Raw genomic sequence first — 19,404 nt, 5'->3', positions numbered from 1 at the left:
GCTTTACAAATGACATCAAGTTATGTTTTGAGTAATAAAACTTAACTTCAAAAAAAAATTTTTATGTTGGAAACTGATGTTTCCATAATTAGTTTCCATAATTAGTTCGTCATTTTTGGACATTTTTAATTGAAGTAATAAATTTTAGTCATTCTGTATGTATGCAGTGGATTAAAGTTAAAGATGAAAACACTTGAAACTTGTAATCTGTTTTGTATGTTTTCTGAACAGAAAAGACATGATCCGCCAAATGATGATTAAAATATTTCGCTGCATTGAGCCAGAACTGAACAACCTAATTGCATTAGGAGACAAAATTGATAGCTTTAACTCCCTTTACATGCTTGTCAAAATGAGTCATCATGTGTGGACTGCACAAAATGTGGATCCTGCTTCTTTCCTGAGTACTACATTGGGAAATGTTTTGGTGACTGTCAAAAGGAACTTTGACAAATGCATTGTAAGTTTTTTTTTTTGTTTTTTTTTAAGTAACTTAGAGTTCTAATGATTGCAAAAATAGGTAAATGTATTTAAATCAAGAGATTTTCAGCTTGCCATTGGGGGATCTGCTCTTCACATCCCTCAAAGTCCTGAAGCAAGGTGTCGGCTGCAATTTATATGAACAGAGTTTGATGATACTATACTGGCTACCTTCCCTTCTACACTTTGAATCTTGGCAAGTTCTGGAGCCCGTGGCGTAGAGGTAGCAGCTGCTTCAGAGATCCACTAGGTCAACTGAAATCTCAGTTAACTGGGGCACCTGAGTGGCTCAGTTGGTTAAACGTCTGTCTTTGGCTCAGGTCATGATCTTGTGGTTCATGAGTTCGAGCCCTGTGTCGGGCTCTGTGCTAACAGCTCAGAGCCTGGAGCCTATGTCTCCCTCTCTCTCTGCCCCTCCCCAACTCATACTCTGTCTCTCTCCCTCTCTCAAAAATACACATTAAACAAAAATAAAACACTAAAAAAAATCTCAGTTAACCAATTAGGGACCACAGATCACATGAAACGGCTGAAACTATCACTTAGATTTATTGTTGTTGTTGTTTTTAAAACATATTCTAATAAGAAAATTAATAATTGGATTATTTTAGTTGTTTAAATTTTTATTAGTTTTATTAGTTTACTAGTTTAACAGCTGTAATTAATAATCATATTGCTCTATTTTAAGAATACATTGTTCTTATAATAACTTCCAGTAATCATTATTTTCTTCCTTCTAGAAAAAAAGAAAAATTATTACCTATATTTGTCTGCTAGGTTTTGGTAAGTTTGTAGGTATGAACTGGGCTGTACCAGGTTCCAAAATAAAAGGTTCATTTTATTAATGTAGCTAATATGTAAAATTTGATGGCTATCATTTCAATATTTCTACTGTGTAACCTCTAAGATATATCCAGTTCTTGAATACCCATAAAATAATGGGAGATAAAAACATTAAGGGCAATTAAAATCCATATTATTCTTACACTTTTTAAAAATAGTATTTATTGAGTTTTTAAAGTATGAAGGCAGTATGTATGTGTTCACTATAGAAACTTAAATGTCACCTCAATAGACTTTGTTAATCCTCTTTCCTTACCACATGATTTCACTTGGGATTTTAAATACTTTGAAATTTGACCACTTAAGGCTTATCCTCTTCCCTCTTCCACCTTCCCCAGAGGTGATGATAAACTTGGAGGTTCTGACCACAAGCTGAGGGCCAGAGGGAAAAGGAAGAGCTGCTGAAAACTAAGATAATGAGTCCTGTGTGACATAGCAGGAACACTAAGTCATGAGGACACTATGCGTTTCCAGATTATGAAGGCTTTGTTGCTTTTATTAGTAAAATATAACTTTATCTACCGTCTGTCAGTCCAACAGAACATAATTGTTAAAAGCCTAGGATGTAGTGTCAGGTAAATGTAGATGTGGGTTCAAATGAAGTGCTTAGCACACTGCCTTGCACAGCAATAAGGCCTTACTAACTGATGGCTCATAATGGCGGTGGTGGTGCTCACGCTGCTGCCAGTGGTAGTAATTAATAATAGTTTATTAAAGAATGTTCATGTTATTCTCAAAACAGAGCAGTGGAGAAACAAAGCAAAATTAACTTAGACAAAGGTGCAAACTCAAATATTTTCTCATAAAATTGCATATATTTCTAAAGGATCTATCTTTTGTCACTATAGGGAAGGATAGTTCCTTCTGCCGCCTCTCATCTCTGTGTCTTATTTTAACTCCTGTCTTCTCAGTGTCTGGTGGATTGTGTGTACTCCATAAGTGTTCTATGTTTTGGTATTTGGGACAAGATTAGGACCTAAGGCAGACCTTGAATGGGTCTGTTTGTATTGAGCCAAAAGCACGAATGTCAGATGGCTGTAGAAAATGGGATAGCGCCTGTGTTTGGCTCTTCATTTGGTGGCCAAGATCAAAGTATCTGGTGTTCTTCAAAGAACAGGACTAAGAAAGCTAGCCTAGCCTGAACTAGAGCTAAAATAGGAAGTAAGTGACATATCAAGTACTACCAAGCTCGGCTCTGTGGTCCTATACATTCTTACCTGTGCTTAATTTGCTTTCCGGGATTCCTCACTTTAGTAATGCGGATTTGCACCCTTAAACCTTTGAGAGTGATGTGATTTGTTTAAGTTGCCAAGAACAAAGCACAGATAAGCCTCACATGCTATGTGCCTCACATCAAAATTATAGTCTTAATCACCGAGTAACCTCTGTGTCGAGTAATAAGCTGCAAGTAATGTGTACAATGAGCTTGAGAGAAATTTTATTTTTATAAGATTTAGTTCATTGATGGCTCTTTTTTTTATTTTACTTTTTTATTTTTTAAAATTTACATTCAAATTAGTTACCATATAGTGAAACAATGATTTCAGGAGTAGTTTCCTTAATGTCCCTTACCCATTTAGCCCATCCCACCTCCCACAACCCCTCCAATAACCCTCAGTTTGTTCTTCATATTTATGAGTCTCTTCTGTTTTGTCCCCCCTCCCTGTTTTTATATTATTTTTGTTTCCCTTCTTTATGTTCATCTGTTTTGTCTCTTAATGTCCTCATATGAGTGAAATCATATGATTTTTGTCTTTCTCTGACTAATTTCACTTAGCATAATACCCTCCAGTTCCATCCACATAGTTGCAAATGGCAAGATTTCATTCTTTTTGATTGCCGAGTAATACTCCATTGCATGTATATATATATATATATATATGTGTGTGTGTGTGTGTGTGTGTGTGTGTGTGTACCACATCTTCTTTATCCATTCATCCATTGATGGACATTTGGGCTCTTTCCATACTTTGGGTATTGTCGATAGTGCTGCTATAAACATGGGGTGCATGTGTCCCTTCAAAACAGCACACCTGTATCCCGTGGATAAATGCCTAGTAGTGCAATTGCTGGGTCGTTAGGGGAGCTCTATTTTTAGTTTTTTGAGGAACCTCCATACTGTTTTCCAGAGTGGCTGCACCAGCTTGCATTGCCACCAACAATGCAAAAGAGATCCTCTTTCTCTGCGTCCTCGCCAACATGTGTTGTTGCCTGAGTTGTTAATGTTTGCCACTCTGACAGGTATGAGGTGGTATCTCATTGTGGTTTTGATTTGTATTTCCCTGATGATGAGTGATGTTGAGCATTTTTTCATGTGTCACTTGGCCATCTGGATGTCTTCCTTGGAGAAGTGTCTATTCCTGTCTTTTGCCCATTTCTTCACTGGATTATTTGTTTTTGGGTGTTGAGTTTGATAAGTTCTTTATAGATTTTGGATACTAACCCTTTATCTGATATGTCATTTGCAAATATCTTCTCCCATTCTGTCGGTTGCCTTTTAGTTTTGCTGATTGTTTCCTTTGCTGTGCAGAAGCTTTTTATTTTGATGAGGTCCCAGTAGTTCATTTTTGCATTGATGGCTCTTTTCTTAAATGTATGCATTGTTTCTATTCTACGAGTTACAAAGTCAGAAAAGACAAATGTCATTTAGAATATTTCCTTTTTTTTTTTTTTAATGTTTATTTATTTTTGAGAGAGAGTGTGAGTAGGGAAGGGGCAGAGAGAGAGGGAGACACAGAATCCAAAGCAAGCTGCAGGTTCTGAGCTGTCATCACAGACCCGCTGTGGGGCTCAAACTCATGGACCGTGAGACCATGGCCTGAGCCGAAGTCAGACACTCAACCGACTGAGCCACCCAAGGTGCCCCTAGAATATTTCCTTTTAATATTTAAGTATATTCATGCTATAATTACATCCTGTGCATTTTAATACCCCACTGGGCGCACCAGGGTTGCTCAGTTGGTTAAGCTCCAACTTCGGCTCAGGTCGTGATCTCACGGTTTATGATTTCGAGCCCCGCATCAGGCTCTGTGCTGACAGCTCAGAGCCTGGAACCTGCTTCTGATTCTGTGTCTCCCTCTCTCTCTGACCCTCCCTCACTCACGCGTGCGCGCGCGCTCTCTCTCTCTCTCTCTCTCTCCAGAAAATGAAAAAACATCTAAAAAAATTTAAGTGCCACACTAAACAAAAATCTTCATGCAGTTTAATAACAACATAGGCCAGCATTCTAAATTAGTGCTCACTGTGTACCAGATGCTGATCTAAGCACCTGGCACACATTATCTCATCTAATCCTCCAACCTCCTCCCCCCTACATAAGGTAGATGCTCTGAGACGTTATGTTACCTTCTCCAGGTCAAAGTAATAGAGTTGGTATTCGTACCCAGACAGTCTGGTTCCAGTGCCTGCAGTCTTACACTACCCTCTCTACTGCATTAATTTTTACTCTTCACAGTTATCAATACTGATAAATAAATATTGGAATACAAGAATACCTCAGAAATATTTCAGCTTCAGCTGGGCCAGGCTACCACAATAGAGCTAGTATTACAGTAAAGCCAGTATTGCAACAAAGTGAATGCACATGAATTTTTTGGTTTGCCAGTACATATAAAACTTATTTTTACACTATAATTTAGTCTATTTAATGTTCAATGTCTAAAAAACAATATATATAATATAAAAATATTTTATTGCTAAAAAATGCTGACCATCATCTGAACTTTCAGTGAGTTGTCATCTTTTCTCTGATGGAAGGTCTTGACTCCAGGTTTATGGCTGCTAAGTGATCAGGGTGATGATTACTGAAGGCTGGGGTGGCTGTGGCAGTTTCTTAAAATAAGACAACAATGAAGTTTGCCCCATAAATCAACTCTTCTTTTCACAAACAATTTCTCTATAGCATAGGATGCTGTTTGATAACATTCTATCCACAGAACTTCTTTCAAAATTGGAGTCAGTCCTCTCAACCCTGCCGCTGCTTTATCAACTAAGTTTATATAAATTCTAAACTTAGTTCTAAATCTGTTGTTGTCATTTCAACAGTCTTCAAAGCATCTTTAACAGAAGTATGTTCTATCCCAAGAAACCACTTTCTTAACTCATCCATAAGAAGCAACTCCTCATCTATTAAAGTTTTATCATGAGATTGTAGCAATTCAGTTACATCATTAGGCTCCACTTCTAGTTCTCTTGTTATTTCCACCATATCTGCAGTTACTTCCTCCACTGAAGTCTTGAACCCTTCACAGTCATCCATGAGGGTAGAAGCATCTTCTTTCAAACTCCTGTTCATGTTGATGCTTTTGACCTCTTCCCATGAAACACAAATGTTCTTATTGGCATCTAGAATGGTGAATCCTCTTCAGAAGGTTTTTAATTTATTTTGCCCAGATTCATCAGATACAAAATCAAAAATATTTTTCTTTTTTTTTTATTAATTTTTTTTTTAACATTTATTTATTTTTGAGACAGAGAGAGACCGAGCATGAACGGGGGAGGGTCAGAGAGAGGGAGACACAGAATCCGAAACAGGCTCCAGGCTCCAAGCTGTCAGCACAGAGCCCGACACGGGGCTCGAACTCACGGACCGCAAGATCATGACCTGAGCTGAAGTCGGCTGCTTAACCGACTGAGCCACCCAGGCGCTCCCAAAATATTTTTCTTAAATAATAAAACTTGAAAGTTGAAATGATTCCTTGATCCATGGGCTGCAGAATGGATGTTGTGTCAGCAAACACGTAAACACCATTAATCTCATTGTGCATCTCCATCAGAGCTCTTGGGTAACCAGGTGCGTTGTCATTGAGCAGTCATATTTTGTAAGGAATCTGTTTTCTGAATAGTAGGTCTCAATAGTGAGCTTAAAATAGTCCATAAATCATGTTGTAAACAGATGAGCTATCATCCAGGCTTACTCTATGGAGCAGAAGCAGAATAAATTTGCATAATTCTCGAGGGCCCTACGATTTGGGGAATGGTAAATGGGCATTGGCTTCAACTTAAAGTCACCAACATTAGCCCCTAACAAGTGAGCCTGTCCCAAGGCTTTGAAGCCAGACATTGATGTCTCTGTACCTATGAAAGTCCTAAATGACATCTTCTCCCAAAATAAGACTGTTGTGTCTACACTGAAAATCTGTCGCTCAGTGTAGCCACTTTGATTAATGATCTTAGCGTGACCTTCTGGGTAACTTGCAGCTTCTACATCAGCACTTGCTGCCTCACCTTGCACTTTATGTTATGGAGACGGCTTCTTTCCTTAAACCTCATGAACCAACTTCTGCTAGCTTCAGACTTTTCTTCTGCATCTTCCTCACCTCTCTCAACCTTCATAGAATTGAGAAGAGTTAGGTCCTTGCTCTGGATTAGGCTTTGGTTTAAGAGGATGTTGTGGCTGGCTTGATCTTCTATCCTGACCACTCAGATTTTTTTCATATCAGCAATAAGGCTAATTTGCTTTCTTACCATTTGTGTGTTCACTGGAGTAACACTTTTCATTTCCTTCAAAAACTTTTTCTTTGCATTCACAACTTGACTATTTGACGCAAAAGGCCTACCTTTCAGCGTGTCCTCTTTTGATATGCCTTCCTCACTAGGCTTAATCATTTTTAGTTGTTGATTTAAAGTGAGAAACGTGTGGATTATTCCTTTCCCTTGAACACTTAGAGGCCATTATAGGGCTATAAAATGGCCTCATGTCAATATTGTGTCTCAGAAAATAAAATTGTGTCTAGGCCTTAGGAGAGGGAGGGAGATGGAGGAATGGCTGGTTGGTAGAGTAGTCAGAATACACACATTTATTGATTAACTCTGCCAGCTTATACGGACATGGTTTGTGGCAAGCCAAACAAAAGATCATGCATCACAGAAGATCCTTACAAATATAATAATAATGATCAAAAAAGCTTGAAATATTGCCAGTTACCAAAATGTGACACAGAGACGTGAAGTTAGCAAATGCTGTTGGAAAAAAGTGAAGCGCAATAAAATGGGTATGCCATAGTAATAAAGATAATATCAAATGGGTGACAGTGCTCCACAGGACTTTCTAATACTAATATCTGTAGCCTGGAAGTAATTACTTTTCTAAGCCGCATGTCATTTGATTTTCAAGTTATACCCCCAAAATCATTTATGAAATTTTAGGTAGAAGTAAAAATGATCTTATAGTATTTAGCAGTGTAATTCTTACTGTGAATATATCTAGATCCTCTGAGAAGTACACAGAACCGTAATTGAATTTGTGGATCTTTTTGACCCAAATGTCTAGGTTTTGTCTATATGAGATATCCCTCTTTTACTTTGTCAACATCGCACACAAGCACTTTGCTGAAATAATTTTAGAATAAGTAACTGATGGATACATGGAAAACTATATAGTATGTAAATCCGTAGTAGAAATGTCTGTTCTCCCTCTCTGTTCTCACACCCAGAAATTAAAGAACTGCTCTATCCAAACACAAAATTTAGGCTAATGAGAATTGGAAATGACTATGGTTCTCAAACTTGGCCACATGGCCACCAACTAGAAATAACCTAGAGGAATCCTGTGTGTGCTCTGTTTTATCTAGTCTGCCCCAAGATAAACAGTTGCCTTATACTTACCTTTCATGAATAACAGAATTGTTTATTGCTTGTTTTTCTTTGAACAAATAAATACTTGAGGTTCACAAGGTTTGATTGTATCTTGTTTTAAATAATTTGGATTTTTTTTTCCTTGATGTTATTTTCTTAAAATATATGTACTTTTTTAAAATTTGAAGTTTTTATTTAAGTTCTAGTTAGGGTACATTTACAGTAAAATTGGTTTCAGGAGTAGAATTCAGTGATTCACCACTTACATATAACACCCAGAGCTCATCACAACAAGTGTCCTCCTTAATACCCATCACCCATTTAGCCCATCCCCCGACCCACATACCTCCATCAACCCTCCGTTTGTTCTCTGTAGTTAAGAGTCTCTTATGGTTTTAATTTATGAAAATAGTTTTTTTTGGTGATCCCTATCGTATTAATCTGTAATTAGTAAACATCCAAAATGTTCTAGGTACTAAATTATGTCCTGCCACTATGATGTATACATTTGCTTATGACTATATGTTGTTTCTAAGCTGCCTGGCTCTTTTTCTCCCTTGCTTTCTGCCTAACATTAGAGTAATCAAATAAGGCAAATGGAAGAAGTAAAGATCTCAAAAAAGAGTAAAGTAGGAATTCTTCCATTTGTTGCTGAATTTGAAGAATTTGCTGGACTCGCAGAATCAATCTTTAAAAATGCTGAGCGTCGTGGAGATCTAGATAAAGCATATACCAAACTTATCAGAGGAGTATTTGTTAATGGTAAGCTTTTGTTATGTTCTAAAGAATTTTTTGGTTGGTTGTTTTCACTATTATGGTAGTTCAAGTTGGAGGATAGATACGTTCATTTTCCATATTCTATAGTCTTTTTTAACTTTCTGAAAGTAATTATTTCTTGAACCTGAAAAATAAAACCCATTCATATTCATCAGGAACCACTTCTATTTTAGGGTTCATATGGGCTTATCACTATGCAAAATTGAAATTCCTTTTTTAATCCCCAAAAATGACCTTTTAAAAAAATTTAAAAATTAAAAATGAGATTTTACATTTGCATCTTAGCAAATGTCTGGGTAACCTTAAGCAAATCAATATACTTCTTTAGGCCTCAGTTTTCATTTCTGTCCCATAAGGTAGATTAATGCTAAAATACTATATAATTCACTGTCTTCCTGTAGTATCAGATCCCACAATTAAGTTACAGAAACAGTAGGATGTGCCATTTAGTTTCAGATAAATGATCTGATTGCATGTAGTCAGGAATTTTAAAAGCTGAGACAATTGACAGGAAGAGGAATCATCTTACCAATTACATATAACATTTTCGGTGGGATCAGGTCAAGGGAAAGATGGATAAATTACATGATTGGATGTTTGTATGGTTGAGATTTCTTTTGAAATTCACAGCAGCTTTTCTTTGTCTGATTGTAAAGTAATACATGCTCATTACACACCCCCAAAAATAAAAAAAACAAATTTTAAAAATCAAGAAGAAAATAATTTGTAATCTCATCAGGCAGAGATAACATTTAATTTTTATCCTTCCAAACTGTTTAATATTTCTCCTTCATATATATGTGTATGTTGAGTGTGTGTGTGTGTGTGTGTGTGTTCTTTAATATAACCTGCTACTCCATAATTCTAGTGCCTTTCGTTGTCAATTTATGTTATTACTATAATCATTTTCATGACCACATAGTATTCCATGTGTTATTATTTATCAAATCTCCTATTAATAAGCATTTAGTTTGTTTCGAATTTTTTGCATATATTTTTGTATTCTTGTCCAGTCATTTCCTTGGGGCAAATTACTGGAAATGGAATTACAAGGTCAAAAGGTTTGCATATATCTCAAGGCCTTTGCCAAATTGCCATACAGAAAGGTTAAACCAGTTTAGTGTTCTGAACGGTTGGTGAGAGTTTTCATCACATCTCATTAATGCTGGATATTAGTAGATATTATCAGTCTTTTTATTCTTTGTTGACCTAATAGGCTATAAATTGGTTTTGTTTATGGTTGGGTTTTTTTTTGTTTTGTCTTGTTTTGTTTTGTTTTGTTTTACCATGCAAGAGCTTTGAAATTTCATGTCAGATTTATTTATCTTTCCCTTTATGACTTCTAAGTTTTTGGACCATTCTTAAAAAGGTCATGCTATCACAAAAGTTTTTTTTTTTTTTTTTTTTTTAATTAGCTTTATTTTCCCTGGTACTTGTGATTGTATTTGTTTATTTATTTGCTTTCTACATTTTTAAGTACTTGAGCAATTTAGAATTTCTTTGGCTGAAAATTGCAAATATGAATCCAGATTTAGTGTATTTGAAATATTTGTATATATGCAAATGTGTATATATACACATTTATATACACAGACACACACACACACACACATATATATATATGACTGTTTTAGAGTGATTTTTTAATTAGATTTAAGTGGATATGAAAACCCTTTAGTATATTTTATTAAGTCCAGAAATGTGCTTACTTCTTAAACTTACAAATGAAAAAAATCATGTAAATATTTTTATAGCTAAATATGGTCCTATTCATATCAAAATGTTATTATATTTTTTCTTTTTTTGATTTTAGTGGAGAAAGTAGCAAATGAAAGCCAGAAGACCCCCAGGGATGTAGTTATGATGGAAAACTTTCACCATATTTTTGCAACACTGTCTCGTTTGAAAATCTCATGTCTAGAAGCTGAAAAAAAAGAAGCCAAACAAAAATACACAGATCACCTTCAGTCTTATGTCATTTATTCTTTAGGACAACCTCTTGAAAAGCTAAATGTAAGTATATTTTCATTCAGTGAATTTTCCTGATTTTGAACCTGTATATCATATATTTAGATATGAATAACACATTCATACTAATTTGCTCATGTATTGATGCAAAAGGATAAGGAAGGAGTGACTCAGTTATCAAAGGTTCCAGTGTGCTAAGACACTATTAGGTGCTCTATACCTTATTTTAATTCTTGTGAAAAATTATCTGGGCTAAGGTAGCATCAACCCATTTTACAAATGAAGAAACTGAAAGTAAATAAACTTGCTTGAAGTCATAATAACTGGCAAGTAGCAAAGCTGGGGGAATGAACCCTAGATTAGGCTTTTCCATTGTACCAGGTTCTCTTTTTTCCTCATAAATGGCTCATCTCTAACCCTAGTTCAAATGAAGATTTTGAAAACTTTATCAAGATAAAAAGAAAACCAAAAATTGCTTTTTTCATTGCCTTTTTCTTTCCCTTCCTTTTCTGAAGTGAGTCATTCTCCAGAGCATATTTGATTATTACAGTTAAGAATGGATGGTTTTAGAGAACTTTACAATAGTGGAAGCTTCAGTGGACCCTTCTAGATAACTTTGTACACAATGTGATTAGTGCTCTTTCATAAGTTTTTAACTTGAAATTAGAGCCAAAATATATATATGTTGTCAACAACAAATGCTTAAAAGACATTTAATCAAATCCACAACCAATTCCTTCTAAAACTTAAGAACAGACAGATATTATTTCTTTAGGGTAAAAGGTCTTTCTCAGACCTAAAGTCAACTTGGTACTTAACTGCAACACTAGAACCATTCCCTTTGAATTAAAATTTAAAGCAGAATCATTGCTAGATCCTTTAATGTTTAACATTGTTACGGAAGCTGTAGCCAATGCAATAAGACCAGAAACATAAATAAAAGATATGGAAAGGAAAGTTAAGATTATAATTACCTATATATAATAGGTTGAAATTACTGATCTATGATAAAGTAGCAGGATTTGAAATAAGTGTATAAAAAAATAATTTATTTCTGGTATGTTATAACAACCAATTAAAAGGTTATGTAGAAACAGGGGCGCCTGGGTGGCTCAGTCAGTTCAGTGTGTGACTCTTGATTTTGGCTCAGGTCATGATATCACAGTTTATGAGATCAAGCCCTACATAGGGCTCTGCACTGCCAGCACAGGGGCTACCTGAGATTTTCTCTCCCCCCACCCCCGGTGCTTCCCTGCTTGCATGTGCACATGCACACACACAATCTCTCTCTCTCCTTGTCTCAAAATAAACAGATGAACTTAAAAAACAAAAAGTTTATGTAGAAACAAAATTTTTAAAAGCACCAGGAATAAATTTATCAAAAAAGTTATTAGCAAAAGCATAATAATTTAATGAAAAACAAATAGTACTTGCCAAGAAAATTTTAGAGAAAAGTAACGAGAGGAGATTTGGCTTGTCAGCATTAAATCATATTGTACAGTACTCACATAAAGGCGTGTCAATCAATAAAAACTGCATATTTAAAAAACAAATATATTTCAAAGACGACCTGAAATGAATATTTGTAACAATACAATAGTCAGTATATTTAATATAAAATTCCTTTTTAAAATCAATAAGGAAAGCACTAAGATCCCAATGTATAAATGGGCAAGGGTTCTGAATAAACTATAAAATATGAAAGCAGGTTAATTTCATTTATAGCCAAAGAGTCGTGAAATAAAACAACAAATAAACCTTTTCACTCATCAAAATGTAATTTCTTTAAATTGTGGTAATTCTGATGATTATGTGGTAAGTAGCAGTTTCATGTCCTATTGATAGAAATATAAATTGATTGAACTTGGAAGCAAATTATGTATTTGAAGAATCTTCAGAATACTTAAAATGATGCTCCTCAACTAAGGAATCATAGACCTTGAAATTTGTACTGGAAAGTAATCAGTATTGTGGGTAAATACTTTTGTATGAAAAATATTTATGACCACTGTGTGTACAATAAATTTCTTTTAATCGGAGTAGATTTTGCCAACTCTGAAAAAGTGAAAAATGTTAAATATTCAATACAGGAGCAATGAATAAATTGTAGTTCAGCCATTAGATAGAATATTATGCAGCTGTTAAAATTTATAGTTTGGAGAAAACAAAATATTAAATGGGAAATACAGCATATAATATAACCTAATTTATATATTTACAAGAAAAGACTAGAAGGAAATCTAAAATGTTAACAGTGGTTATCTCTGAGTAGTGTGATACATTTTTAATATATTTTCTGAGTTTAATACAGTGAATAAATACTATTTTATAATGAGGGTTTTTTTTTTTAATTTAAGTGGTAATAAAAGCAGTGCTTACCATTATTTCTTTTCATTTCCTTGAAGCATTTCTTTGAAGGTGTTGAAGCTCGTGTGGCACAGGGTATAAGAGAGGAGGAAGTAAGCTATCAACTTGCATTTAACAAACAAGAACTTCGTAAAGTCATTAAAGAGTATCCTGGAAAGGAAGTGAAAAAAGGTCTAGATAACCTCTACAAAAAGGTTGATAAACATTTATGCGAAGAGGAGAACTTACTTCAGGTATGCTTAGTTCCTTTAACCATCCTAGATTGCACATCTTTACATATATTGCTTTTCTCCAGGAGTCATCTAGAAAGGCTACAGATTTTCTATTTTAGTGCAGGAGGAAAGTTCCATAAATTATAGGCCAGATTAATGAGTTGTGAGGAAGAAAGGAACAACATTGATAATATAAGTTTATATGGCTATTCCTGTTTATCTTACATTTCTGCTTTATTGTTTTGAGACATTAGTTGTTTTGCTTAGGGCTGTGGGGTTTTTTTTGAGGTTTTTGTTTGTTTGTTTTTTAGATTTGAGGAAGGTAACTAAATGTAATAGAGCATAGTACAGCGGAGTGATGCTGAGCATGGGGGCCAGAGTTAGAAATGCAGCTCCAGATTAAGTTGTATGACTTCAGGCAAGTTGCTTAACCTCTCTGAGCCTCAATTTTCTTATTTGAAAAGTGGAAATAATACCTCCCTCATATAGTGGACACTACTATTATTGTCATTGCCATTTTACAGATGAGAAAATCAAAAGCTTAGGGAAGTGGAGTAGCATGACCAAGATCTCATAGCTAACGGATGGTAGAGCCAGATTTAAACCCCAAATTGAGCCATTTTTCTTAAACCATACTGAAAGACCCAGACGTGAGTGAGAATAATTCAGATCTCAACATCATCAAAGGCTTCATGAGGGTTATTGCATTTGTGTCAGCCTCTGAAATTCAGGTAGGTACAGATAAAGCAAAAGGAGTGACATTCCAGGTGGAAGAAATACCATGAGCTAAAAGATGTAAAGCCAAAAGTGTAATACTCTTTAGCAAATAGACTTAAGGTGACAGGAATTTAGTATTTATGATGTTTAGGGTTTATGAGGAAAAATCCTGGAAGAATACTATCTGTTGGATAGTGATGATGGTCATAGCACCCACCCTCACCAGCTAGTCATGAGATGTAAATAGGATGATACATATATAAAGCCTTTGTACTGTGCTGATACACAGTAAGCATCAATAAATGTAACCTGTTATGGATGCCTGGGTGGCTCAGTCGTTGAAGAATCCAACTCTTGATATCGGCTCAGGTTGTAATTTTGTGGTTATGAGATTGAGCCCTACCTTGGGCTCTGTGCTGAGCATGGATTCTGCTTGAGATTCTCTCACTCCATCTCTCTCTGTCCCTTCCCTGCTCACACTCACTCTCTCTTTCAGAAAAAAAATAAACATTGAGAAAATAAATAAATAAATGTAACCTGTTAGTATTAGCTAATATGTCAATGTAAAATCAGATTCTGCCTTGATAGGTGTCTACATAGTTATTCCCACTGCTAAATCATAAACCCTTGGATTGCAGATAATCCATCTTGGTGTCCTTCATAGCATCAAGCGATGTTTTGTATCATCAATTTTAGCTAAAGAACTTTTTAAACTTTCATCTGAAATGAAATTTAAGCATTAACTGTTGCATTCCATTTAATTACTAGTCTTAGTTCCATATATAATTGTGTAAATACACATCGGTATTGGATATTGTAGTAGATATAATAATGGCTAAAATGTAATGAGTGCTTGCTATGTCAAACATGTTCTAAGCACTTTACATACATGCACTCATTTAATCCTCACAAGAAACTTATGAGGAAGGTATGATTGTTACTACCCTGGCTTCCAGATGAGGAGCTTGAAGCACAGGGTAGTGATTCAACATAATCAGGGTCACATATGTTCTAAGTCTAAGGAGCCAGGGTGCATGTTCTTAACCATTACACTGCTAAATTCTTAGAATATGTCTTGACATTATTTCTACTTAACTTGATTATATGTTTCCATTCATAATTTAGTAACTTATTTTCATTTTTATAATAGGTGGTGTGGCACTCTATGCAAGATGAATTTATACGCCAGTATAAGCACTTTGAAGGTTTGATAGCTCGCTGTTATCCTGGATCTGGCGTTACGATGGAATTCACCATTCAGGACATTCTAGATTATTGTTCCAGCATTGCACAGTCCCACTAAAACAGAAGAGATAGATGAAAGAAGTGTCTACTATTTTGTGTGTGTGTGTGTGTGTGTGTGTGTGTGTGTGTGTGTGTGTGTGTGTATGGAAAGAAAAGATTTAGGTGCTAGGTTGCCCCTGCTGCTTTAAGTCAACAGACCGGATAGGAGGAGTGGGTATATGCAACTTCCCTTACCTGTGTAACTAATCAATAACATGACAATAACATGAGACTTCCCTGTTACAGGTGGTCGCTTGGCCATATGTGCTAACAGGAGCATGTGAAAGGAAAAACAGCAAATTGAGTGTCCCAGAAAGTGAAAGATAAATGAAAAAAACACTGGGTACACCAGATACTATTCAAAATTATCAAGTAACTGTCTTGAGAACCCAGACTTGAACTTTATGTATTATTAAATGTCAGGTAAATGGGTAATACCATCCTACAAATATTCAAGAACAAAAGTACCAATTTATGTAGCAGTTTTATTTACCCAGTAGGTTGTGTACTAACTTAAAGCATTTCTCTCATCATAAAATGCCTTTAGCATTCTTCTGTAACTGAACAGAAAGTTTTCTTTTATTGCCTAGTTTCTTGTATTTGAGGATAGTTATCCTGTGTGTAATGCATTGAAAGTTCTTCAGTTTTCACCAATTCACTATTGCTTTCAAATCATGTAACTACTAAAATATTGTACAGAATTTTTCCCTCTGTCTAACTAATGTGTATATGGACAGGGATCTTGTGATGATCAGTTGTAGACTTAGATTTTGAGGATTATGTGACTCTGTGTAGCAATGAATCTGAAATAAAGACATTTTCAAAAAAAAAATTTTTCAGAAAAGTTAAAATTTGGTAATATCATTCTTAGATCTGTTATTTGCTATTTTTTTATAAAAGCAAATTCTTATAAAATCAGTAAACAAAAATTACATGTTCATTTACCATAGAACACTTAAGAGTATAATAAGAAAAATAAAACCATTTATAATAGCATCAAAAATATTTAGTGTTTAGGACTAAATCTAACAAACCATTGTACTATTAACTGAAATGTATCTTCTCAGAATTCCAATGTGGAACCCCTAACCAGCATCCCCCCCCCCCCCCCCCCGCCCGGCCCCAATGTGACTGCATTAGAAATAAGACTTTAAGGAGAGAGATTAAGGTTAAATGGAGTCATAAGTATAGCGCCCTGATCCAGTAGAAATCGTACCCTTGTAAGAAGCCACCAGGGCTCTTTGCCATGTGAGGACACAGCAGGAAGGCAGCCATCTGCAGGCTGGAAAGAGAGCTCACAAGAACCCAACCATGCCAGCACCCTGATCTTGGACTTCCAGCCTCCAAAACTGAGAAAATAAAATTCTGTTAGTTAACCCACTCAGTCTATGGTATTTTATTATAGCAGCACAAGATGTATAAGACCTTTATGAAGAAAATTATAAAACTATTGAAAGATATTAAAGAAGGCCTACGTAAGTGGAGGAATATTTTATGTGTCCGTGTAAGAACACATAACATAGTAGAAATGGCAGTTATCCTCAAATGTAAGGATTCAGGACAGATTTCCAATATTCTAGCCCTGTGCCTAACAAGCTTGAAAGTCGCCTCTCCAGTCTAACAAATGAAAAGCTGAACAAACTGAAAAATCAACTCTTCTTAGATCTGTAAGAGAAGTGAGGTCACAAGGAAAACCGCTACTACAATTAGAGAGAGCCAACAGTAGAACTTACTGGAGCAGAAACCCACAAGCTGAAACCCACAGGAACCAGTGCCCAGGTAGGGAAAACTGAACTGTACTTAACAATTTGCTTGAGACTGAGTGTGGGTTAAGTCTGAGAAATAAAAATTCCAGGCATCCAGTCCTTGGGAGTCCCTCAGATATTTGTGAGTTTTACATCCCATAGTTCTGCTAGGTTCTCACAGTGAATATCAGAGAAAAATCCCCCTGTGCTTCTGGCAGGGAGGACCTGGGAAAAGGAAATATCCAACTCCAGCTGGCTTAGCCTTGTACATGGAGGAAGGGAAATACCCATCTTCAGTCCACTCTAGTCATCCTTTCCCACATAAAGTGGGAAGGAGGACTGAAAAGCGCAGGTAAAGTTCATAGTCTGGTTGTACAGGCTCACTGAAAGACTGAGACCTATTCATAGGACTATAGAGCAGTCCCCCCCTCCCCACCGCCAGCACCTCACCACCACATTACTAATGGCCTGTTTACAGCAGTTCCTTTTACCCAGTACATCACATCTGGCTATGAAGGAAAAAATTACAAGACACATTCAAGGCAAAACAACAACAACAACAACAACAACAGTTTGAAGACATAGAGCAAACATCAGAGCAAGACTCAGATACGACAGGGTTGTTGGAATTATCAGACCAGCAATTTGAAACAACTATAATTAAGATTCTAAGTGCTCTAATGGGTAAGATAGAGAGCATGCCAGAATAGATGGGCAACATATGCAGCGATGGAAATTCCAAAAAAAAAACAGGAAATCCTAATGATCAAAACACTGTAACAGAAATGAAGAATGCCCTTGATGAGCGTATTAGTGGACTGGACACAGCTAAGGAATCTCTGAGCTTGAGGATGTCTCAGTAGAAACTTCCAAAGCCAAACATAAAGAGAATAGAGACTAGAAGGGGGAAAAAACAACAAAAACCTAGAATATCCAAAGACTGGGACAATTACAAAAGGTATAATGCACATGTAATGGGAATACCAGAAGAAGAGAGAAAGGTGTCTCAGACTTCAAGTCTGGAGTTCTCTCTTGTCCAGGAAGAGAACAGACGCAGAATTAAATGCGAGAGAGGCTAATATCCAGGGGGAGACAAGAGTAAGGGTCATTGCTCCGTTTTTATTAGGATCAGAAGGCTTACAAATGTGATGGACATGCAGAAAGAGACAGTGAAACAGTGAACATTAAATCGTATGTGAGAGAAAGGGAGTTTTGAAGATATCCAGTGTTAGGAGTTTGGGTCAAAAGAAAACAAAATCCCTGCACTGAGCAGATGACTGTTTACAGCAGGCACGAGGGGCCTCACATATTTATCTTAACTTGCCTAGGGGATAAGACATATGGAACATGCTGCCTCAGGGTCAACAAGGCACCTTTCTTTTGCTAATTAGCTCCACTCTGGGCAATTTCACCCTGCTCCCAGGGGTTTATAGTCCTGTTTACCTATTTACCTATCCTAGACATCCAACCTATGGAAGTAGCTTTCTACTTTTGTACTATGCTGGGGGCACTTTGGCCCTGTTTACCTAATCTTGGATGCTTTCATCCTAAGCCTTGTTAACCCATTGGTGCAAGCTCAGGGACTTCCTAAACTCATTCCTCACAGAAAGGAAGAGAAGAAATATTTGAAACAATAATGATTGAGAAGTTCCCTGAGTTAGTGTCCAACACCAAACTTGTCCACTGATCCAGGAAGCTGTTCCAGAAAACAAGAGCAGGATGAATGCCCAAAAAGCTACACCTACACATATCATTATCAAGCCATAGAAAATCAAAGATTAAAAAAAAAAAAATCCTGAAAGAAGAAGAGGAAAACAAAGACCTCACTTCTTGGAGAACAAGGATAAGAATTACGTTTGACTTCTCAGAAACCAAGTGAGCAAGAAGAGAGTGGAGTGAGATATTTGAAGTATTGAGAGAAAAAACCCACCAACCTAGAATTCTATATCCTGGGAAATTATCCTTCAAGGATAGTGAAGGAGAGAGAAAGACTTCCTCAAATGAGCAAAAATTGAGGGAATTTGTTGCTAGTACACTTGCCTTGCAACAAATATTAAAAGAACTTCTTTAGAAGGAAAATGATAGAGGTCAGAAACTCAGATCTACATAAACGGAGAGCACCAGAGGAGGAATAAGTGAATGTAAAATAAAAACTTTTATTTTTCTTGTTCTTAATTGATCTAAGAGTTTGTTCCAAATAATAATAGCAACAATGTATTCAATTATTTGTGTGTGTGTGTGTGTGTGTGTATAGATATATGTGTGTGTGTGTGTATGCTTATGTATGTTTATGTATAAGTGAAATGAATGATAGCAATGATACAAAGAATGAGAGGAATTAGGATTATTTTGTTTTTATAAAGTACTCTTCCTATCCCTGAAGTGGTATAGGGTGATTTGAAAGATTTGGATTAGTTGTAAATATATATTGCGAA

The 19,404-nt window shown here is 36.0% G+C and overlaps 1 protein-coding gene across 12 annotated transcripts in view; it reads left to right on the top strand.

Annotated features, from left to right (window-relative positions):
* The window catches only part of EXOC1 (exocyst complex component 1), a 62,354-nt gene extending 45,750 nt beyond the window's left edge, over positions 1–16,604 (top strand). For 11 of the 12 annotated variants that reach the window (XM_011281877.4, XM_006931112.5, XM_019829482.3 and 8 more), the window contains 5 exons: positions 232–460; positions 8,478–8,661; positions 10,490–10,689; positions 13,050–13,244; positions 15,091–16,604. In XM_011281877.4, the coding sequence (XP_011280179.1) occupies positions 232–460; positions 8,478–8,661; positions 10,490–10,689; positions 13,050–13,244; positions 15,091–15,243 (961 nt within the window). In that variant the 3' untranslated portion in view covers positions 15,244–16,604. Of the gene's footprint in view, positions 1–231; positions 461–8,477; positions 8,662–10,489; positions 10,690–13,049; positions 13,245–13,747; positions 14,343–15,090 lie in introns of those variants that run through there. The other variant, XM_045056355.1, reaches the window with a different exon arrangement.
* The last annotated feature ends 2,800 nt before the right edge of the window (positions 16,605–19,404 follow it).

The sequence above is a fragment of the Felis catus genome, chromosome B1 (assembly GCF_018350175.1).
Source record: "Felis catus isolate Fca126 chromosome B1, F.catus_Fca126_mat1.0, whole genome shotgun sequence".
NCBI lineage: Eukaryota > Metazoa > Chordata > Mammalia > Carnivora > Felidae > Felis > Felis catus.
Note: the sequence above shows the minus strand (reverse complement) of the source record. Positions and strands in the feature narration are given on the sequence as shown.